The 24,153-nt window shown below is 40.8% G+C and overlaps 2 protein-coding genes across 6 annotated transcripts in view; one reads left to right on the forward strand and one right to left on the reverse strand.

The window, feature by feature from the left end:
* Positions 1-4,569: 4,569 nt before the first annotated feature.
* Positions 4,570-15,253, reverse strand: LOC133141243 (transcription termination factor 1-like). Of its 3 annotated transcripts, none has more exons than XM_061261722.1 (11): positions 15,191-15,253; positions 11,348-13,850; positions 10,821-10,966; positions 9,839-10,024; positions 9,207-9,282; positions 8,582-8,706; positions 7,839-8,034; positions 7,258-7,347; positions 6,508-6,573; positions 5,836-5,921; positions 4,570-5,678 (listed from the first exon to the last, which is right to left on the reverse strand). In XM_061261722.1, the coding sequence occupies exons 2-11, from the start codon at positions 13,816-13,818 to the stop codon at positions 5,548-5,550; spliced, it is 3,573 nt and encodes a 1,190-aa protein (XP_061117706.1). In that variant the 5' UTR covers positions 13,819-13,850; positions 15,191-15,253; the 3' UTR covers positions 4,570-5,547. The 3 variants fall into 3 exon arrangements, with proteins under 3 accessions (XP_061117706.1, XP_061117707.1, XP_061117708.1); XM_061261723.1 differs by having other exon boundaries at positions 15,139-15,221; XM_061261724.1 differs by lacking the exon at positions 15,191-15,253 and adding an exon at positions 14,586-14,617.
* A 105-nt stretch (positions 15,254-15,358) lies between these two features.
* cfap77 (cilia and flagella associated protein 77) overlaps positions 15,359-24,153 on the forward strand; it is a 42,918-nt gene continuing 34,123 nt past the window's right edge. The window contains exons 1-3 of one of the 3 annotated variants that reach the window (XM_061261844.1): positions 15,359-15,436; positions 16,765-16,809; positions 17,292-17,421. In XM_061261844.1, the coding sequence (XP_061117828.1) occupies positions 17,359-17,421 (63 nt within the window). In that variant the 5' untranslated portion in view covers positions 15,359-15,436; positions 16,765-16,809; positions 17,292-17,358. Of the gene's footprint in view, positions 15,437-15,973; positions 16,133-16,177; positions 16,230-16,764; positions 16,810-17,291; positions 17,422-24,153 lie in introns of those variants that run through there. The other 2 variants (XM_061261842.1, XM_061261843.1) reach the window with 2 other exon arrangements.

A 24,153-nucleotide genomic window follows, 5' to 3' on the forward strand; every position in this document is an offset into this window, starting at 1 on the left:
AATATTATTTTACAGAATTAAAATAATTTTTATGCAGGTAAGGTAAGGAAGTTAATCTGTCTCTCCCGATGATCCTTCAAATTCAGTAAGGACCTTTAATTAGTAAAATATGTACAATATGTTAAAACATTTGCATAATGTTTAAAGTGAGATCTTATTTCTATAATAATGTTTCATGAAATGCATATATAGTTGTTGAAAATAAAATATCAGTTTGTCTGTGTCCCTTAATTTCACGTCAATCCAGTTACCCTAAAAAAAAAAAAAACCCTTGAAAAATAATGGAAGTGACATAATTTACAGGAATTTGCATCATATCTCTATAAGGAAGACAACGGTTCAAGGTCAAGTAGGTCATTTTGAATGTACTATTTTTTATTTTTTATAATATTTGATTGAGGGGGGACAAGCATAAGACATCAACCCTGCGACCATATTTTAGCTTATAAATACAGTGCTCAGCGTAAATGAGTAGACCCCCTTCGAAAAGTAACATTTTAAACAATATCTCAATGAACACAAAAACAATTTCCAAAATGTTGACAAGACTAAGTTTTATTTAACATCTGTTTAACTTATAACATGAAAGTAAGGTTGATAATATAACTTAGAGAACAAAATTTTCAGTTTTACTCAAATTAGGGTGATGCAAAAATGAATACACCCCATTGAAAGTCTCTGACTACAAATGTCTAATTTAACAATAATCAACCACAGGTGAGTCTAATTATTCATTACACAGGTGTCCAGCAGACTGTTGACTATAAAAGGGTGTTACTTCCCTTCCCATTTCATGTTGTTAGCAATGACACCACATGGAAGAGAAATGTCGAGAGACCTGAGAAAGAAAATAATTTCTTTACACCGCAAAGGTGAAGGCTAAAAGAAGATCAGCAAAGCTTTACTTATCAGTCAGAATACTATAGCAAAAGTGATACAAAAATTTTAAAAAGATGGAACTGCAACCATCTCACAGAGATGTCCAGGCCGTCAATGGAAGTTACCACCTCGACAGCAGCGTCTTCTGATGAGAAGGGTTGAAGAAAATCGGCATGCAAGTTCACTGCAGTTATCTAAGGAAGTAGAAAGCCAAACTGGGGCGACTATTTCTCGTGACACAATACGGCGTACACTGCAGAGGAATGGCATGCGTGGGTGCCGTCCACGAAGGAAGCCTCTCCTAAAGCCCAGGCACAAAAAAAGGCCGCCTAGAGTTTGCCAGGGCCCATGCTGACAAAGATGAAGACTACTGGGACTCTATACTCTGGAGTGATAAGACCAAGATAAATGTTTTTGGAACTGATGGCTTCAAAACTGTATGGCGTCGCAAAGGTGAGGAATACAAAGAAAAATGCATGGTGCCTACAGTGAAACATGGTGGTGGCAGTGTCCTTATGTGGGGTTGCATGAGTGCTGCTGGTGTCGGGGAGCTGCATTTCATTCATGGCATCATGAATTCACAGATGTATTGCTCTATACTGAAAGAAGGTGCTACCATCACTCCGTGCCCTTGGTCGTCATGCACTTTTCCAACATGACAATGATCCTAAACGCACATCTAAGGCCACTGTTGGATTTCTGAAGAAGAACAGGGTGAAAGTGATTCAGTGGCCAAGTATGTCTCCTGATCTGAACCCAATTGAACACCTGTGGGGAAGTCTGAAGAGACATGTTGAGCATCACTCTCCATCCAGCATCCAGTCTCTAAAAAAGGTCATTCTTGAAGAATGGAAAAAGATCGATGTAGCAAAATGTTGTCAACTTGTTCATTCCATGCCTAGAAGACTTGGTGCTGTCATTAAAAATCATGGGGGCCATACGAAGTACTAGATGTAGTAGTTTTTGCGTGCATCGCATCGCCCTTATTTGAGTAAAACTGAAAAATGTGGAATCTAAGTTATATTATTAACCTTACTTCCATGTTATAAGTTAAACAGATGTTATATTAACCTTGGTCTTGTCAACATTTTGGAAATAGTTTTTGTGTTCATTGAGAGTTTAAAATGTTACTTTTCAAAGGGGGTGTACTCATTTACACTGAGCACTGCATGTATAATTCTGTATTTTTCACATTATGATCAATATCAACAATGACATTTTCAATGTACACCATGTTGACCATCATCAGTTTGCTAGCAATGAGAAAATGAGCTTTAAATGGTCAGCCCTGTTACAATCAACCGGTTACTTCTCGAGAGTGACAGGATTGGCATGCATGCATACTGGAACGGTTGTTTCCCATGCACTCTGGGTGTATTGAATATAATGTAATTACAATATTAATGTGCTTATTCCCTAGCGTTACATAGTATTGTTGAGTTGAGATTCATGAGTATTTTAATACACTTTTACATATTCAAATATGAGTGGGGTTACGCATAAATCTACCAAAGTAAAGTAAGGCACTGCTTGGGTCCTTATCTTTGACTGACAATATTGTAGATCCAATCCAGTTCCACTGAAAAAGCATAGCTTTCCGTAGGCTCTCTAATCACGGTTCTGAAGAGACCCAATCAAGAATGTGGGCAGTCCAGGAAAAGGAGTTAGAGGAGAGGTGGAATGTATTTGGAGTAATGTTGGTAGAGGTATGTACATAGATTAATACCTAATACTTTTAAATGGCTTGTTCATGCTGCTGAGACTTCTCTGAAAAAAAATAAGCCATGGATTGGTGGTGAACATAAAGGTAGACTTAAGGTATCGGTTAAAAACAAAGAGGAGGGAAAATCAGCCAAAATACTCCGCTGAGGTCTCGGAGGGTACAGCAAAGGCTCCATCAGATCCGTCAAGCCGCGGTTCCGGAGAAGAGGGCAAAACACTCAGGAAGAGGGAGGATGAAATGGAAGGTAGACAGAGAGCTGGGGAAGAACAGCCGCACCAGAGAGCCAAGATCCAGAGCAAGCAGCGTCCTCAAGGTTAGGACAAGAAAAAGATATGAGAAATTAAGTTTGAAGTTTCTTTTTGCGTTTTATTAAAACAAACAAAGGCTTTAAATATTTCACTTTGTGTAATGAATCTAGAATATATGAAAGTTTCACTTTTTGAATGAAATTAATAAAAAATAAAAAAACTTTTCACAATCTTCTCATTTTTTGAGATGCACCTGTATGATACTACTACTTTGTCATGATCTACACCCAGTATCCTACTTTACTTATGTAAACTTAATTACCAATAATCGGAAGGGTAACATTTTACATTACACAGAATACAATGTTAATTTCCTTGTGCTTACAATTTGCACAATTGCGCACAAAAGCCCAGCTCAGATGTTCCGAATCTAGAATGGTTCCTACCAACCAGATAACTAAGCAACAATCAAAAAAGTGGGCACCTTCCTTCACTGGTGGCCCCCCCACTAACCATCTCCAACAAATATAGAACAAATATGTAACTTAGATGATAACACTGAACGGCAAACTCATTGTCCCATCAACCCTGCTACTCTGTTCAGTCCTGTTACCATGGTGTCAACCCTGCTACTCTGTTCAGTCCTGTTACCATGGTGTCAACCCTGCTACTCTGTTCAGTCCTGTTACCATGGTGTCAACCCTGCTACTCTGTTCAGTCCTGTTACCATGGTGTCAACCCTGCTACTCTGTTCAGTCCTGTTACCATGGTGTCAACACAGCTACTCTGTCCAGTCCTGTTACCATGGTGTCAACCCTGCTACTCTGTTCAGTCCTGTTACCATGGTGCAACCCTGTTACTGACATTAATTTGATGAAAAAATACAGACCGTTTCCCTTTCCTGGATAAAAAGAATGATGTTATGTTATGGTCCTGGACAGTTTTTTTTTTAACCCTAAACACATGATCAACTCCAGAAAATACATTGCCCTGGCATAATCAGTATAATATGTAAAAATATTAACATTAACTCAGAGAAGAGAGGGACCAAAGTACATCTCATACAAGTACCACTTACAAGATATTTTCATTTAGAAATTTGTCATATATTAATGCATATGTCCGTAACATTGTTGACAAAATAAAGAAAATCACTTATAAAAGATTAAATGATACAGGGAACTTCACATAAACTTTGTCACTTCAAGTTTTAATTTTTCCAGAGCTAAGAAAAAAGTGATGATAAATGTAATTTTAAATGTAAACTTTGAAAGTGTGTAAACTAGTGGAATGAGCCATAAATCCAATTAATCCTGGTATACAGATTGTGACATGAATCTTAATTGTTGCAACTTTGGTAATATATACTCAGTGAGCACTTTATTAGATATTTATTAGACTTGTTTTTTAGACTGCTGCTGCTGGAGTCAATTCACTAAGAGATTCGATGCGTTGCGTGTTCCGAGATGCTCTTCTGCATACCACTGTTGTAATGTGTGGTTATTTGCATTACTGTCACCTTCCTGTCAGCTTTGACCAGTCTGGCCATTCTCCTCTGACCTCTCTCATGAACAACGTGTTTTTGGCCGCAGAACTGCTGCTCACTGGATGTTTTGCACACTTCTCTGCAAACTCTAGAGACTGTTGCGCGTGAAAATCCCGGGTGATCAGATACTTAAACCACCATGTCTGCCACCAACAATCACCACCACATCTTCATGTGACTGTAAGAAATTTTACTTTGCTGCCAAAATAACAAAATTGGTACATTATATCATGCCTTCAAGAGGGGGAAGAAACCCCACAACCTATGTATACATTCATACATACAACATACTCTATCCCCCAAAAGGTCTCTGGTAATTACATTATAGGCATACTCCGTATTATAACCTACTGCACCTGAGTCTTACTGGTTTGGAAGTAGTAAAAAACCCTCTTATTGCACAATGAATACAAAATTGAAAAACATATATTTTTTTATCCAAATAAAAATGTACAATTTTCCATTTTACTTAACAGTTCACTTAAAATTAAACACTTCTAAAACATCAAGACCAGCACATCAAACATGAAATACAAGACTAAGGAATTGTCAGCAAGGAACTAAAATAAAAAATGTTGCAGTAAAAACTTATTTTAAACATTGCATGTTGATGGCAAAAATTGTAAACATGGAAATGATTTGCATGAAGCCGTAAAAAAACAAAAAAAAACAGGGGCGGCCTGTAGCGTGGTGGTTAAGGTAAACGACTGGGACAGGCAAGGTGGTTAAAGGTGGTTCAAATTCCAGTGTAGCCACAATAAGATCTGCACAGCCGTTGGGCCCTTGAGCAAGGCCATTAACCCTGCATTGCTCCTGCTTAGTCTAATCAACTGTACGTCGCTCTGGATAAGAGAGTCTGCCAAATGCCAATAATATAATATATAATATATAATATATAATATATATATATAATATATATTTACAATGACTAAAGCACTTGTCTCTACATGTGAAATCGTCCATGAAGCCTCTCAGACTCTCCTTCCGATTCAAAACCTGCAAAGGAACACACAGCTTTTTCAAGCCCAACCGCAACCGACAAAAACCCCAGCGTCTCCCACGAGCCAACACCCCTGTGGAACCCACGTCTGTGTCAAGTGAACAGCCAAAAAAAACGGAGACGCCTTGCCCCTCCTCTGCCCCCTTGATCGCTACACTTCACCGAAGATCTCAGAGAGGAGGAAGCTCTCCTGTTGCGTGCTGCGACCGCCAGTCCCACTCTCAGGCTCCTGCAGCTTCTCCAGCTGTGGCAAGGCCTTTTCATAAAGGAAGTCAACGATTTCTGAACGGGCGGAACAAAATCAGAGTCAGTTTGGACACGGCCGCGTGTTAACACGCAATCATGCAATGATAGCAAACGACAAAGAGCTAGAAGCTTTCTGCGACAGTGACATAATGAAGCAGTGCACTTAGACACATTGGCGGAGGATCAAACGTACCGCCAAAGGACAGAGTGTGCCACTGGGGCACCAACTTGGCCTTCAGTCTGTGGAACCGGGTCTGCACGAAGTGGGGCGTCACATCCCTTCAGGAAAAGGAAAGGAAATCCGAGGTCAAAGGATGCAAATCACACTCTCAAAGCACTGCTGGAGGGTCCAGGGTCCTCACACACACACACACACAGCTGCTCTGCATTTTCACCAATCAATAGAATTTAGAATAGTTTTAGTGTGCTTGGATTGGCCAATGCAGTTTCTGCGTGTGGTGAAGGATAGCTTAGATAAGGAAATTAATAATGACCAGCCAACGCTGGGCTACGGGGGTCACTGGTCAACATACACCAAAACCGAAATATCACTTAATATCATGTCTAATCCAGAACATTAACTACCCCTTTAAATGCACACGTGCAATTCCAAGAATAATAGAATTAGAGCACCACATTAGTGCAACCCTGGTTTTCTCAGGGGTACAACACAATGCCGGTCCGACTAATTGATGGGAAAAAATGTTCCATTAGTTTGTGATAATTTGTGCGTGAACCAACCGATCCATGATCCCCTCTACCCTCGCCCGGCAAGGAAAGTTTAGACCGTACTCTCATCACAAATTCTATATCTGGCAACCTCAGTTTGACGGAGCATTGAAATGTGCATATACGTGTACACTACCCAAACATTTTCGTCAGGTCCTCCCAGTTGATGTCCGCCACATCGTCAATTCCCAGTGCGTACAACCTGAAAAGGGAGAACAGCAGCAAGCCCAGGTCACAATCGTACTGCAGCAGTGCTCTTCGTTCCCCGTCACAAAACACTCGTTCAAGCTAAATATGAGCTCAATGTTTTCTGTAAGGTGCAAACAGAGAAAACCATGTACATCCTTTTTTTTGATGTTGCAATTATAATGAAAGATAATTAAAAATATGCTTTTTATTTTTACTGAGTGTCCCTTGCCGTGCAGAATTCAGCATAGTGGAATGTATGGCTTAGTACATTAAGACCAGAGACTCATGTCCCTACAGGGCACAAAAATGGTGTTAGTTGATAGCGGAAAATATCACATTGCTACTGCACATCTACACAGTAGATTATATGATATTATCCAGTCCTGGAAATATTTTACCCATATCCAGGCGAGAAGTGCATTGTACAATATTCATGATCTCATTCATCGCATCTGATATTATAATTTTTGTATCGGAGTCAGAAGTTGCTCTGTTTTAATGACCAAGACTCCCAGGGTGCAGCACATAGCTGGCCATCATGTCTCTGGAGAAACTTGGGCAGAGACATCTATGACTCCAGTCATCAGCGGGGTCTGCCATCTTTACACGATCAAATCCCAGTCAAAGCTTCACCTGAAGGAATGGACTGGCCCTGTTCAGCCAGGAGCGAGTTCCCTTTTTCCAACAGAGTACTTACCGTCTGATGAGCCTGATTCTGTTCAGCAACGTATCGTAGCCATGCTGATCTTCTATTCCAGCGCTCATCCTTTTATTCAGAACATACATCCTCCAAGAACAAAGAGAGAACATTGTTACTTCGGATTTCTGCCACACAATTTCAGTTGTTCATTGCCTAGGTAGCAATGAACACAAGGGACACGTTTAGGAGCTTGTGGATTCAGAGGAAGAACTGCATGCATGCTCACTGGGAGCGGTAGGAGGGGAGGGCCAGAGCAAACAAAAAACAGCTGACAGCCATGTTTTTGTACCCATGCATGTACGCATTAGTTGCTCAAATACACAACTGCGACTAATCAAGTTAAGTCTCTGTACATTGTGCTTCCCACGTCCTATGTGAAAGCACTTATTGAGCACCACTTTGTAAGTCAGATAGGTATTTCGTTTAGCAGATGCTCTAAACAGAAATGTAATGTGAATCACACATCAGTCGGGTACAACACATTTGATCAATTACAGTTTTGACCTCTGCGGTTAAAACTTAATTTAGCAGCGTTCATTGTTCTGGTGAAATCACCCGGAGCCCGGCTGGGTCCTCACCACTTAGACCTGCACTGCACCCAGCTGCGGGTGCCCACTTTCTGGGCCACTTCGGTCCAGGGAAGGTTGCTGTAGAGCTGGTCCCTCCTAACCATGGGGCCGTCGTCCCTGGCTTCGGCCAGTGTGACTACGTGGTCCCTGACGGCTTTCTCCAGCGACTGCAGCTCGTATTCAGACCAAGGGCCTTTGTTTTTGCCTGCGACACACACACACACACACACACACACACAAAGTCAGAGCACCACAAAACAGATTCCAGAACACAAATTCCATAACACAGATAGAACCCTATAATTCCAAGGTCACAATATGTTGGAGATCTAAACTCAGTGATCACTTTATTAGGTAGACCTGTCAAATGCTTAAGTGGATAGGCTACAGCAGCAGAAGTCTAATAAATACCTAATAAAGTGCTCAAAGTGTATATGTTGGGCAAGAGACTGTAGCCTGATGGCTAAACACCATAAGCACAGACAGGGGTCCAAACTGAGCTTCAGAGGCCGCTGCATGAATAAATGCACACATACTTTACACTACTTTTACATCTCATCAAGAGAAAATATTTTTACATACAATCCATTTATTCAGCTACAGGAGTCAAGCCCAGAGACAGGCATCCCAGCAAATACAAGACAATATGAAGCACAGGTAAGACTCGGGGGTGGCTCTGCATCCAGGGAACTGGCTGGGCTGCACTGCGTGTGAATGTTTTGAACAAAGGCGCCACCTGCTGGTGAACCTACACAGCTGCGCATAGCGCTTCTCCAAGGCGGCGCTGCTGCGGTTCGTTAGCTCCGAGATCTTCGTCCATTTGTTGCCATGCAGCTGCTGCAGCTTCAGCAGTGAATTAATTTCGTCGTCTGTGAACCTGGGGGGCGGAGATCGCAGAGATCGCACCGGCATACGCTAAGCTCAAAAATGCATACTTGTATTTCTAAGAGGAAACGCTAGAAAGGGGGTGTACACACCCTAATCCACTCCTGTGTCTGACCACATTAGAACATTTTCACCAAGGCTACATAGTTAAAAGCAAAGGAGACAGTTCAGACCCTGGCACAGCTGAAAGCATATTCCTGCATATATTTCACAATCAGATAAAACACATTTATCAGACATAATAAATATACAAGACTTAAATACAAAATGCAATCAAAATGAACTCTTTCCTCAATTGAATCAATTCTTCATGACTGCATGAACGCATCAAAGTCAAGCTGAAACGGAAGTCAGCTTCCGCGATATGACGTTTACAGGAGTGAATAAGATCTTTCTTGGGGGACTTTTTGACGGGGCGGGGAGTACAATTTGCACACTAGCAGACACATTCTGTACACTAGCGGACATTACTGTGTGTAATTCTCTGCTTACCTTCCTATCTTGCAGGTGTCAAACAGCTTCCTGCCTTTGTTGTATATGTCATGCCAGGGCCTACAGATCCCATCAGCTGTAACAGGAGAATAATTATAATTAAAATAATACTACAAATTTGGTTATACTTTCAGGAATGGATTTTGTCGAGCTGCTAGGTGGCTCACACTGATAAGCAACTGTTTCAGTGTGGATCAGACCTGGATTAAATATGTAATCGTTTAGGATTCAAATGCTTTTCTCTGCTGAATTGATCTTGCCTGGAGCAATTCAGCCAACCAAGAGGACCATAAGGTGGTTCTTGCACTTTTTGACACCATTTCACTGGTTCCATACACCAAGCAAGCTCAGTAAAGCATATGAAAGTATTTGAATACAAAACAAAAAGGTACTGGTGTTGCACAAGGTTACAAAAATCAAGAAGTGGTTGTTTGACCTGTAGTGAAATGGTACATTTCAGACATATTACAGAATACATTTATTTTCAAAACTGCTATTAAAATCTCACCAAAACTTACACACATATATTCACACAGGCAGGGCCCTTTTGAGCCACAGTTGGTGAGAGCATTCAAAAGCAGACACAATGACACTGACTACACTGGAGCCCAGTGTCAGGCTGAGATACTCACACAATCGTAAATGGAACTTATACTGGCTCTTCAGCTTCGTTATCTCAGCCTTTTCGTCTGGGAAGCGCGAGGGAAAGAAAAGCTTCGAGCAGCTGTCAATCCCCGTCAAGGCCAGGAAGTCCTCGACGTTCTTCTTCAGCCTTGCCAATTCATCCACTGTGTATCTTCCACGTTTCAGGCCAACGCCTGCACAATCAAAACAGACAGTGTAATCATCTCGTTACACAGAAACATGCAGCAAAATTACCCTTTAATAAGGGCGGTAAGAGCAGTCATCTGGAAGTCGATTCCCACCCTGGGCGTGTCAAAGTGTCCCTGAGCAAGACACCTCACCCCCCAATGTTCCTGACGAGCTGGTGGGTACCTTGCATGGCAGCCAATCGCCGTTGGTGTGTGAATGTGTGTATGAAAGGGTGAATGAGAAGCATCAATTATACAGTGCTTTGGATAAAGGTGCTATATAATTGCCAACCATTTACCATTTACCAATAGTCACAACAGGCAGAAGTTCTCACCCCTGAACCTGAGTCTGCTGGTTTTTGTTCTGGGCTTAATATCAGTACGCAGCATTAACCATAATCAGCTGCTTTAATCGCAGAGTAATAACAAAACCAAGCAGGCGCTTGCAGCCCTTCGGGACCATGGTAGTGCACCCTTTGTTTCAAGCAAGCACTCTTTTTTTTTTTTTACCAAGAGGCTAATAAATCCCAGAAAGTTACAGCTCCATCCTGAAGACAGCTCAATCGAACTTTGATTTGAGTTTCACAAGCCAGGCACACCTGTGCTGCACAGAGTCACTGGCACAGAGAATACTTCATGCAAATGAAATGGACACACCCATTCCACCCATCCCAGGAAGCAAAAAAAAAAAAAAAAAAAAAAAGTGTAGAAGGCAGAGCCCGGCTGACAGTGAATGCAACTATTCTTTCAAAAAACAGAACTTACATATTTCTCGACTTGGCGTGAGTGTTTACCGTATTACCTGCTTTCTTAAACTCCCTGAATCGTAGCAAGTCATACTTGACGAGGTGGTACACTGAATGTGTGGATTTCTTCTCCACACCAGGGATGAATTCTTTCAGTTCATCCATGTACTTCATCTTCTCCTCCTCCCAGTGATCCCCCCACCTTCGGAACGGCATGAGCAGAAAAAACAGCGCTGTCAGAATGAGCCATTACAAACTAGGGATGGGTGGTAACATAAGAACCCAAACACTTTAAATCCATAATGGAGTCTTCCTTTTTCCCCTCTTCCCAAAAAAGAGCATTGATGAGGACCAACAGCATATATTTCTGCATGTGGTAAGACAACTTGAGCTCATTATGCAGAACTGCCACGTCTGTTTTTAAAATCGCATGGAAATTCTGTATGCCGGGCCAGAAGGACATGGGTATCTACAAAAAATTGTTTGAATCTAATGTAGAGAGCTAGAGAGCAAAGCACATTCGTAAAAGAGTGACTTGGTTGCATGTTACAGGATAAAATGGGAAGTTAAGTCTCACACTCACTTTTCAATCTCCAGGGAGTGTTCAGTCGGCTCCTCCCTAAAAACCACCGCCTGGTTTTCGCTATTTTTTACTTCAGCTAAGATTTCCTGCCGTTTTTTGCCACTGCTTCCTTCCCCCTTCTTTTTCCTGGTCCTCGTCCTCTCTGGTGGGATCTGCTTTGAGGTCCCCCTTTGCCTGGAGGCTTTTGCACATTCCTTGACACCAGCCATGGTTTCAATCTGGACACTTGATTCAGTTTGGTCACTTTTGTTGTTAATCTTCCTCTTCTTCCTATTCTCCACCAATGGGATCTCTCCGTCATTCTCAATTTCACTCTGGACGCTCAACTCAATTTGACGACAATTGCTTTTTCTCCTTTTCTTCTTCTCCTGCAGGATCCCCTGCGGGATCTGCTCTGTGATCTCCTCTCTCGGCTTGGAGGTTTCTGAATAATCCTCAATTTCACCCTGGATGTTTGACGCGGTTTGGTGGTCACTGGTGGTTTCTTTCCTCTTTTTTTTCTTCTTTTTGGTTTCTTGTAGGACCTCATTTGGAGTCTCCTCTTCGTGCTGCGAGGTTCCCCTGCCATCCTCAACCTCATCCTGGTTGTTTGACTCCATTTTGTCAGTGTTGGCTTCTTCCCTCTTTTTTCTCTTCTTTTTAGTTTCATGTAGGACATTGTTTTGGATTATTTCTTCATGCTGCTCGGATTCTGTACCATCCTCAATTCTGCCCTGGTTGTTTGACTCCATTTCGTCAGTGTTGGCTTCTTTCCTCTTTTTTCTCTTCTTTTTCGTTAACTGTAGGACCTCATTTGGAGTCTCCTCTTCGTGCTGCGAGGTTCCCCTGCCATCCTCAACCTCATCCTGGATGTTTGACTCCATTTTGTCAGTGTTGGCTTCTTCCCTCTTTTTTCTCTTCTTTTTAGTTTCATGTAGGACGTTGTTTTGGATTATTTCTTCATGCTGCTCGGATTCTGTACCATCCTCAATTCTGCCCTGGTTGTTTGACTCCATTTCGTCAGTGTTGGCTTCTTTCCTCTTTTTTCTCTTATTTTTCGTTAACTGTAGGACCTCATTTGGAGTCTCCTCTTTGTGCTGCGAGATTCCCGTGCCATCCTCAACCTCATCCTGGATGTTTGACTCCATTTCGTCAGTGTTGGCTTCTTTCCTCTTTTTTCTCTTATTTTTCGTTAACTGTAGGACCTCATTTGGAGTCTCCTCTTCGTGCTGCGAGGTTCCCGTGCCATCCTCAACCTCATCCTGGATGTTTGACTCTGTTTGGTCACTGTTTGCATCTTTCCTCTTTTTCTTCTTTTTTGTTGCCTGCAGGACCTCCTGTGGGGTCTGCACTAGCACATGTTCTTCTTGTTGGGAGGATTCAGTACCATCCTCAACTCTGCCATGGATGTTTGACTCTGTTTGGTCACTGTTTGCATCTTTCCTCTTTTTCTTCTTTTTTGTTGCCTGCAGGATCTCCTGTGGGGTCTGCACTAGCACATGTTCTTCTTGTTGGGAGGATTCGATACCATCCTCAACTCTGCCCTGGATGTTTGACTCTGTTTGGTCACTGTTTGCATCTTTCCTCTTTTTCTTCTTTTTTGTTGCCTGCAGGACCTCCTGTGGGGTCTGCACAAGGATATTTTCTTCTTGTTGGGAGGATTCTGTACCATCCTCGATTTCAGCCTGAACACCGGACTCAGCTTGATCACTGCAGTGTTCTACCTTTTTTCTATTCTTTCTCCGTGGGATCTCTTCTTCCTGCTGGGAGACTTCTGTACCATCCTCGGTTTCACCCTGGACGGTCAACTCCGTTCGGTCACTGCTTTTTTCTCTCTTCTTCTTTTTTTTCTTCCTCTCCTGGAGGATCTCCCGTGGGGTTTGCTCCGAGATCCGCTCTACCAGCTTGGACGCACCATCATCAGCACCAGCTATGGTTTCACACTGGGCTCTCAACTCTGCTGGGTCACAGCTGGTTTTCGTCCTCTTCCTCCTTTTCTGTGAGACGTGTTCGTCCTGTTCAAAGGTTTCCAACTCATTTGCCTCCTTCCCCTGTCCCATTTCCCCCGCGTTCTTTTTCTCCTTCGTCCATTTCACTTCACTGGACACACCACAGTCTTCAGGCTTTTGCTCGTGCTGCTTTTTTTCCTTTTTCTTCTTTTTCCTGTCCCTTGCCTGTTCCTCTCCCTGCTCGTGCCCCACACCCAGTTCTCGCTCCTGTTCCTGCTCAGCCATTTCCACTTTGGCAGTCTCCAGCATCACTTCGGCACCCTCGATCACATGCCTCCTATGTTTTTTCTTTTTGTGTTTCTTCTCAACACCCCCTTCCTTGCCCAGCCGCTCCTCGGTCAGCGGGTGACCTGTCGCCAAGTTATCCTCAGGCATGTCCATAAACAGCAGAGGAGAGTTTGTGTCTATCTGCAGGATGATCATGGACTTGCCATGCCTCCCCTTTTGAGTCTCTTTTGGGGCCTCCGATGTGTTCTTTGACATACGTTTTTTTGCTTTTTCACAACTTCTGAAATCTGGAATCGAAATAGAATGGCTTTGTTTGTCTCATCTGTGATTTTTTATTTTTTTATTTTATAAACACCGCCTCAACAGTAACAAGAGGGTAGGACTAAAACTCATCTAAGTGTACAACTAAATGTTGACAATCACATAACTCCACTGTCACCAAAAACATTACTGGATTGTAAAGGCAAAACACCAATTCAAATAGTCACATAAATATTATGTAAAATTCTAACAGTATATGTAGGGACAGTTTAAAAAATAATGTTCAGATTCAAAATAAATTAATCGTTTCAATTGCTTGATGGTTAAATTGTTCCTGAAAAAGGGTCAATGTTTCAAAGGCATTCTGTTTCGCAATTAAATTAAGTTGGAGTAAAAATGACTTAATTATAGTAGTGAATACAAATTGTTTGAAGAATTACACAAGTTGTATGTCAAAAACAAGCTAGTTGTGGCATCCATGGTGTTATCAATGTCAGCCAATCTAAATTGTAATGTTTGCTCACTTTTTTCTGGAAAATGCACTCAAAATGATATAATAAAAAATGCACATGGTTGCACCTAGGGGTGGGTCAGAATAACAGACTAACAGGTTCTTCTTTCATGACTACCACTGTCGGTTTTTAAATTGTAGTCGCAGAAATGGATGATTGATTGATTGATTATTTGTGTTTGATGTCATGCGTCTATAAGAATGCCCAGCGCACATAAAGACTTGAAGCCTATAGGAGTCAGTAGCCTACCTCCTTCGAAGTGAAAAAATACATCTTACTGCAACCCCGAAGCTGTCTCATTTACACAAGGTATCATGTGTACTTGAAATACACGTGAGGGGAAACAAATTAAAACGAGAGGCATTGCTTTCTTAGAAGTTAGACAGTTGAAACTATAACCGCTGAACACATGTGCGTCTAGCTTTACCTTCAGAAGCTGCACGCATTACTACGCTCAACCAGCGGAAGACGGAAAAGGATATCCGTGTGCTCATCGGTTTTGCACCCCTAGTTGCACCGAATGCGTAGCAATAAATCGTGTTTAAAAAATCAATTGTTAGCTATTTTGGGGTATTGTGGGTTTTTTTTGCAGTTTTGAAAATACAGAAAACCTGTTGTATGTTTACAGTAAAGCAAAACATTACCTATCGTTAGTTCACAAGCATGAACAGATTGCAGAAGCTAGCTACCTAGCCGGCTAACGTTAACTTACAGCACGCCCGATATTTTGAGCGAGCCGGGACACAACTTTGGGCATACAAAGCGTCTATAACATTAGCTACTAATAATAAGAAAGACACACCTTGCTTTACTAACTTCCTCTTCACTTATAAAACAAAAGCGCTGTTTCTTACCTCAAACGAAGAAGAAAACTAAGCTACCGCCGTGAGCGTACAGGAAGTAAAATACAAATGTGCAGGGTCATCCGGAGGTTCTAGGTTGCTATGGAAACGAATATAGCTACACTGTAACAGATTTTATGGACGTATATTACCTGGTATTACTCCATGAATGTCAACTATACGAATATAAAAACTCAATTGACTACCAGAACAATCCATTGAGTTGGCTGTTGTGTTTTATCAAACTAGGAAAAGCTGGTAAGCTGTAAAGCTGGTTAACAGTAAATTCGAAAAAATAATGTTCTATGGAGCTGTTGTTGCCGGCTAAATACACGTGGTTGTTTCGTACACTTGTTTAAATTTACGTTATTTAAAATATATAATTGCATTATATATAATTGCAATGCCCACACACCCTCTAACTTTTACGCTTAGCAGAGGTAACTTAAGATAGCCTACTTAACTTAAAAATTGTAGCCTACCTTTGACTTTACAATGTACATTAATAGAATGAGTAGCCTAGTCTCTGGTAGACTGAAGTGGACAGTGACGCAGACAGCGTTGTTTCAAACTTAATACGTTTCCGCTGACTACAGTGCCGAATTTCAAACAGGGACTTTAATGGCAAATGCTGCTAATAGACTACTTTCGTTACACTCATATAAAGTAGAATGTATGAGTATTTGGCTGGTGAAAACCGATTGATTCCAGAATGAGGGAACTGGAATCAATAGGTATCTGCGCCATCTCCTAAGTTTAGCGTCTCATTTCCATAACAACGGAGCGTACCAGCAGGCAAAGGGGAACGCACACATATCATCGACGGCTAATTGCTTATAAAAAAATCTAATGGGATCGTCTTTATTGAAGATAAATTGATATGGTATCGATAAATAATGTTTCTAAAGTAATACCATTATTTAAATGGTAATATTACAAACCTTCAAAATAAAGGTAAGAATATGTTTCGTGAGAACCCCTTTCTATTCAAATAAAAGGGTTTCAGTGTATCACTGTTTTTCCAGGTTTAAGAAACGCTTATCTGACCCGGGTAAGTTTTCTTTAACACTTTAAAGTTAACATTTTAAACTTCACCATAGTACATATACAATGATACATCAATTTTATTGTATATAACTTGGTGCATGATTTGTTCAATGCAAAAGCAGGTAGCCTACCAATCAAGCACCGATGCCTTGGCGTTCACGACATAACTACAAAATATGTAGCCTACTGTAACGAAAGCCTAGGCATTTAGTAGCCTAAACTGATAGGTTTACTCACATATTTTGGTCTTGCATATCAATTAGGGCAACTGAGAAAATAAACAAATGTAATATTTAAGACTAAATAAGTAACCATCTTTGTTAAGAAATCAACCATGATTTGCATATTTTTAGGATTATAGAGTTGTAGCCGACATAACGGAAACCATGCAACCACAAAGCAATGAAAGAAAACTATACATGAAATCTATAAAATAGAGAAGAAGAAGAGAGAAAAAACGAGAATAGGCTCAGTTGTTTTAAAATAAAAATTGCTTAAAAGGGAAGAGTATAAAACATTGACTGTTTGACTCTCTCCAGGGTAACTAGAGGAGGGAAAACCTAGCGCCTGGTGTGAAGAGAAAGGTAATGGGCTGATCAATTATTATTATTATTATTATTATTATTATTAGTAGTAGTAGTAGTAGTAGTAGTAGTAGTAGTAGTAATAGTAGTGGTGGTATTTTATTATTTTTTTCTTATGTATCCGTTCTTGTTTTGCTTCTAATTTTGTCTGTGTTGGTTGTGAATATACACACATTGAGCACTTAATTGGGTATTTATTATACTTATTTCTTAGACTTATTAAATCCTCTGCTGCTATAGCCTATCCACGTTTTACACATTGTGTGTTCAGAGATGCTCTTCTGCATACCACTGTTGTAATGTGTGGTTATTTGCGCTACTGTCCCCTGTACTATGGTGTATTATATGAGATGATAAATAGCCCACCACAGAGACATGGGCCGGCTGAACATACCTCTACATTTCCAAAAAATAAAAAAGACTGCTGCCAATTGCAGCTTGCACTTCTGCTTTTTAGTTTTCTTCTCCCTCTTCTTCTCTAGGCTTGCGACCAACTGAAATTCTCCTCCCACGATTCCTTGAGGTCTGATTACCCTGGAAAAGAGGGGAATGGAGGCTGCTCAGATCGGAGTGGTCAGGGACTCCATGCTGGCTAATCCTCTTTTAATTAGGGTAAGGAGCAGGGATGCAGGGCTGCCTCTGGATTAGTCACAGCACATTGACAAAGCACCAAGCTGAGACATGCGCGCGGCATTGGCCACTGTTGGCCCGGTAGGGATAATATCATTTTCTCAACCATGAAAAAATGCTTTTCCTCCTTTGCTTTCCCTCTCAGCGATTTTATGGGTTTTCCTTTATAGTTAGGCTGTGTGGTCTCAGATGACCATGCACGATAAGGCACAGCCACAGAAATAGCTTGGCCAGTTTCCACTAGTCGTTTGTATAATGTCTAAATGCGAAATTATATTTTCCAGTGGGAATTTTTGATTAGAAATTAAACTTGAAATTAGAACCTTTGTAAACAAAATAGTGATGTCAACCTGAAAGTTAAGTTTCAGGTTTATATAATTACCTAAACAGAAAGTTTGTGAACATAGTAGAATATATACCCTGAATTTCAAAGGAATGTTTATTCTCTTAAGTAAAAACCATTTGACATTACAAAACCGACAGAAATCCCCTGGTTTTGATGAGGTCACGTGACATTTCCCTGGTGACTACTGCACCATTTTCTATCACTGTAAAAGACTTTTGCAGTGTTGTCAACTTGAATAATGGTTTGAAGTGTGTAACTTTTGAGTTAGCTAGCTTGTATTTGAGCTATAATTGGATCGCAAGATTGTGGCTGGCAATCTCGCACATTTTGAAAATAACATAAAATTTGTTTTAGATGAAAATGATCACCCTTAGCACAGAGATGTGTTTGCCCCCAACTCCCGCATATTGAGAAATTTCTTCATAATATCTCATACATCAACACCCCATCCACATTCAGCTGCACTGTGTTGCCATTTATCCCACAAAGTAGAATGGGAAGTCTAAACTCTGAAAGTGTTGCATTAATTGTGCAAAAGAAAGTACCTTCCAAGTTTGTGATAGCTTCTTCATGCAACTGACACCAAAACAGAAAATCAGCTCTAGCCAAGTGTAAGTTTAATCAATTGCCGTAGAGATTGAGTGACTGAGCAAACTGTGGTATTGTTATGTATTTACTTTAATTATTTGTATTGAAGAAGTTGTGTGCAATTGTGCTGAGTTTTAAAGTCACAAGTTCTCACACCAGCTGGTGTATGGATGAACCATCATTATTATATTTTCTGGCAAAACATTTGTCTTGCTTAGAATACAGAGCAGCCATTGTGCATTGTTTAGAAGCCAAATTCAGTGAAATATAGCCTACTAAAGGGTTGCTTTTATATTTACTGTGCAGATGCAGTACTGTCAGACATTAGCTTGTGTGCCATGAAGTATACTGTATAACCTGGGTTTAGAACAGGGGGCCCCTGTCCAGCTGGCTCCATCTCACCCTCCACTATCACAATCTGAAGGACTGCCCCCCACCCCCAGTTTGCAAACACAGTCATCTGAACCACCCTGCCCTATCTTCAATAAAGGTGGCTACTGTGAGGAAAAAATAACTGCTCATTAGAGTTCAGAGGCTGGAACATAAACCAGCATACACAATACCACTGTTGTATTGAATTATTGAACTAAGGAAAAAAAAAAGAAAAACTGTAAGTTGAGGCAATTCCCGTGTAGAATAATCCAGTGTAGAATAACAATACGAATCAGAAAGTGTAGTAGCTGGCTCACCTTTGTAAAGTCAACTAAATGAGATTTATATCAACGTTTGAGACTGCAAATGGAGAATGCTCTTGAATGTGCACATTTTTGACAGTAGAGGACAGTGTTGTTCTCTGTACTGAGAACCAAGTGGAAATGCACCCACCACTTCACAAAGTTACTCAAATAATATAGCTGTTCACCTGAAGAGAAGAAAATGAACGAGATACCTTGTTGTTACGTTCTCCCACTCTGCGTTGGACTGGATAAGATGAAGAATGATACGTTCATTGGGGGCCGTTCTCATGTCTCATGTCAAAGGCTACACTCATTTCCTGTGGGGAACCAGGAGCAGTCCTGGCATCGGTCACAAGGGTGACTCAATCGCTCGCCAACTGAGTGGCTCTTGGCAGTATTTCCATAGTTTCACCACTAGAGGGCAAAAAAAAAAAGCAAGAAAGAGTCACAGCCATTTCTGTTCACCTCGTCTACCTTTTTTCTTTTTTTCCTTTTCCCTGAACAAGCTTTCAGGAATGTTGATGGGGGCCTGAAACTGCTGGCCTTCCGCGCTGTTCCAGAGCACGGTATCGTTACCTGACCCAGAAAGTGGCTGCATGAAATTATACACTGAGCTAAAAATACCTGTGAGGCATAGGACACCCACTGCCTGGCAGGGCCCTGCATCAGCCCGATGCATCGCACGGAGATCAGCGTCTGAGCGAGGCTGCCAGCGGGGGTGCTGCCCTGCACCTGTTTGCTGCCATGTGGAATTTCTGCTCGTTTCGATGAGCTGCCACATACGCTCCCGCCTCTTAATTTGTGTCCTCAGTGCAGGCAGCTATTTCACTTGGTAGTTTGCCCGATTCTGACTCCGTAAAGCATGGTGTTTGGAGAACTTGCATAATCTCGCTTGCTGGATATTGACTCTGCCGGACAGATGACTGTAGATGACTGATTTGTAGTCTCGGTGGTTCACCTCTGAGGCCCTGGATGTAAACGTCTTTGGTGAAAACAAAGCTTTGTTGTGACACTTAACAGAGTAGTAGTGTACATGGACTATCTGCGATAGAGAGTTTGCCTAAATGCATTTTCATCATTGTTATCGGTATTACAAGTTTATGAAGCAAACACTGTCAATAAAAGGCAAAAATATGAAGCTTGTCAGAATGTTAGAGAAAAACTTAATTCCCACTTCTTATTCAACCCAAATTGTGACATTGATTATAACTCCAAAAGGGCAATAAAAAAAGAAGAAAATATTAATAATAATAATAATAATGATAATAATAATAATAATAATAATAAATAAATAAAAGCCTCTCTTTTCAGTAATGCATCTACTGTAAAAAATATTAATAATAATAATAATAAATAAATAAAAGCCTCTCTTTTCAGTAATGCATCTACTGTAAAAAATATTTCAGTGGCCTTGTAAATGTGACAATAATTTAAAAAAATTTTAATCGGAATCAACTCAAATGATCAGTTTACTCCATTTTTAATGAACAGCGCCATGAAAAAGTGTTGAAGGAAATGCCCCTTTTTCCATCTCCTCTATTATTGCAAATACAGTATATCGCATATTTGTCACACTGAATGGTTTCAGATCTTTGGACAAAATGTAGTATTAGAAGTTATCAAACACCCATATCACCCCTGTGAAAAAGTAATTGTCCCTTTAAACGTAATATATCTGGTTGCACCACATTTAGTAGCAGTAATTGCAACCAAACACTTTTATAATTTGATAACAGTCTTTCACGTTGCTCTGGAGGAATTTTAACCCACCCTTCCTAGCAGAACTGTTTTAATTCAGACAGACTGGCAGGGTTTCAAGCAGAAACTGCTTGTTTCAGCATGCTGAAGCATAATTGAGTTATGCAACAAGACAGTGATCCAAGACAGAAATGAAGTCTGCAATTGGCTGAATGGCTGAAAAGAAGCAAAATAAATGTTTTGAAGTGGCATAGTGAAAGTCCTGAGCCCAATAGAGATGCAGTGGCAGGATCTGAAACAAGCAGATGATGGTTAAAAAAATCTGTCATCTCGCGACGTCGGCGGTTCGAATCCGACCGTCCGACATTTGTCGCATGTCTTCCCCTCTCTCTCGCTCCCATTCTTCCTGTCTCTCTATACTATATACTGTCCAATAAAGCTGAAAAAAAATCTGTCATCTGACTGAATTAAAACAGTTCTGCAAAGAAAAGTTGGCTAAGATACCTCCACAGGGATGTGAAAGACTGATATCAAATTATAGGAGGCATGTGGTTGCCATTACTGTTGCTAAATATGGTGCAACCAGTTATTAAATTTAAGGGGCCAATTACTTTATGACCGGGGTGATATGGGTATTTGATAAATGTTTACACTGAATGAATTAAAAATAAATATGATTTTGTCTATTGATCTGAAACTATTCACATCAGGAAGGAAATCACAAATACTTTTCCCAGAACTGTATATGTAACATCATACAGTGCACAAAGTGCTTGGCTTATCTCAATATCTCAAGACTTTATAATTTCCATATTTAAATTCACTGATACCACAGATTTAGTTAGATTTAGATTTAGTTGGCTAAAATGTATCATAATTCTGATTATCAGGATTGTCATTTCAGATTGCTGAAATTTTTTAATGCATAGACATAATAATAACCCACTTAATTGCATAAATCTTACCCAAATAGAATTTAGGATGTGTATAGGTAATACATTTTGTTGTACATTTTGTGGCATTGTATACACTATACTACAAAGGGAGAATCATAGCGTGCATTAACATGTATATCTTTTTAGTTTCTTCCTCTATGATCAGTCCTTCTTGGTGGATTTTTGACAATTGGGTTGCTTGAAAGAATATAGAATAGCCAGTTTTTCTGCCTATTCTATCAGTATTTCATGAATTTACAGAGTTACTTCATTTCCAGAGCTCTGTAAAAGCAGTTAATATCACACACTGAAGGGAGCACATTTATTCCTCTGTATTCTGACCCCTTGGGTGCGCCCACATCTTTTATATCACTTGCTCAAATCTTTCCTCATTGTGCTCTCTTTTCTTAAATTTAGTTTCCATCATGTTCCTTTGTCAACTAAATACTTCTCTCTTCAACTTGTGAAGTTGGATAATGAGTGTTGCTTCCTTGACATATTGGGGATTGTAACTGTCTATAGAGTAGAGTATTTCTATCAGTGGGTTTTCTAAAGAAGTGTTTAATCGATTTTCGGTACAAACTGTGTGGGAATAAGACGTTAAATTCAAAAACTGTCGCAAATACCTGTGGGCAAATATCTTTCTTGCTGTTGAAGGTATTTGTCACACAACAAGTGTGGCTTTCGCCCTTCATGACAAACACCATAATTGCTAAGATGATGGCAAAAACTTGTAACCGCAAACAAGCCAGATACAGCCTGGTCTCGTTTCTGCAGTGAGTGTTGTCAGCAAGTCCCAGAAAATGTCGGTAAGCCAGGGTTTAAAATTCTGAAGTGTTCAGAAGTGTTCGGGAAACCACAGGGGCGGTTTTGGAAGCCCATTTTCGTTTTCCGCTCGGTTTCCTTCCCTCCCGGACGGTGAAATGAGCTTGTGTCTTTCTGCACAGCTGTTCTCCCCTGAGGTAGTGTACATAAAACATAAAAGGACAACATATATAAAAAATGCACAGTGCTGTGGAATATAATGTGCCAGGTACCCCACCGCTGTCAGACGAGGTCTGGGTTGAATAAATCTCTTTTAGCTTGAATCGGGGGTGGGGAAGACTTGCCTGTGTAGGTATTTATTTTTTATTTTTTATTTTTTTAGAAAAACCTCTGAATATCACACTACAAATATAAATCACTGACTTGCATCCACTTGCAGAGGACTCAACACAGACCACTATGAAGGGAGGAATTGTAATTTGCAGAAGGAAACTGCATAAAGAAGCACTGATGCTAAAATGGTTAAAGGGGTTCCTTTGTTGAGCCTTGACACAAAACATTTTAATATACAAAAATTCAATAAATGTAAAAATGATTGATAGGCAGACATTGAAATTAATCGAAGTAATACTCTGAACAGTGATACTTATCATACTTATTTCAATAGGCAATAGAAATGAGTACAATCTGAGGTTTATTATATTATTATAGAGCTGTGGGGAGTGTGGCTCAGTCTAAATTGATGGTATAATGCCCATCGTGAGATCACATGGTCCCAGACTGGCATCGCTCTAAATTCAAGGTGACTCTAAAAGGTTCACCAAAGTATTTACCACCACTGTGGAGAGAACTCCAAACCTCACCAACTTAACCAAACCTCCAAAAAAGATTTGACCTATGTTGAGAAAGTCCGAAGTTGCATAGAAGTAGGTAAAGAATAAATAAACATCAGGGCTACCCAACCCTGTTCCCGCCCTGTCCTATAGGTTTTTATTCCCGCCTTAGCAAAGCAAATCTCAATGGACAGATAGGGATCTCCTTGAGCTGCTAATTAGTAGAATCAGGTGTGCCAAATTAAGGTGGATATAAAAATCTCCAGGAACAGGGTTGAGCAGCCATTGCTGGTAACAACTGTGGGATGGGAACTAATACAAATCATCATCAACATCAACATCATCACCGTGATAATCATAATAATGAAAATAATTATAATAGTGAAGATAAAAAGAGACAAGCTCGTGCCCTTCCCCTTTCTCTGCAGACCCCGCTCCCTAAAGCTCTCTTCTTCTGCTGAAAGAATAGAGGATTAGCTGATCAGAGCCTTATGGGAGGTGTGTAATGTAATCTAACACAATTACACAGGACGCTGTGTCTTAGCCTTCGCTTCTCTTCCCAAAGCTGGCCATTTCCCCAGTGAATCCATCCCCACCTACCGTCTCCTCTCCGCGCTCCCAGCCCCCATCACCGACTCCACCTGCTCGGAGAGGACAAGGTCATCGTTAGATAAGCCTCCGCTCCAAATAAACACTACGTCAGCGAGCCCCGGGCCCCGGGCCCCCACCAAAAAGTCTCCGTGGCCTCACGTCGTTAGCATTTAGATAGGCGAGAGCGCAGAGGCTAAGTTAATGGGCTTTCCTCCACTCCGCGGCTCGGGCCCGCTGAAGTGAGAGGGATTAAACCAGCGGAACAAAAACAACAGAGAGCG

The sequence above is a fragment of the Conger conger genome, chromosome 11 (assembly GCF_963514075.1).
Source record: "Conger conger chromosome 11, fConCon1.1, whole genome shotgun sequence".
Classification (NCBI taxonomy): Eukaryota; Metazoa; Chordata; class Actinopteri; order Anguilliformes; family Congridae; genus Conger; species Conger conger.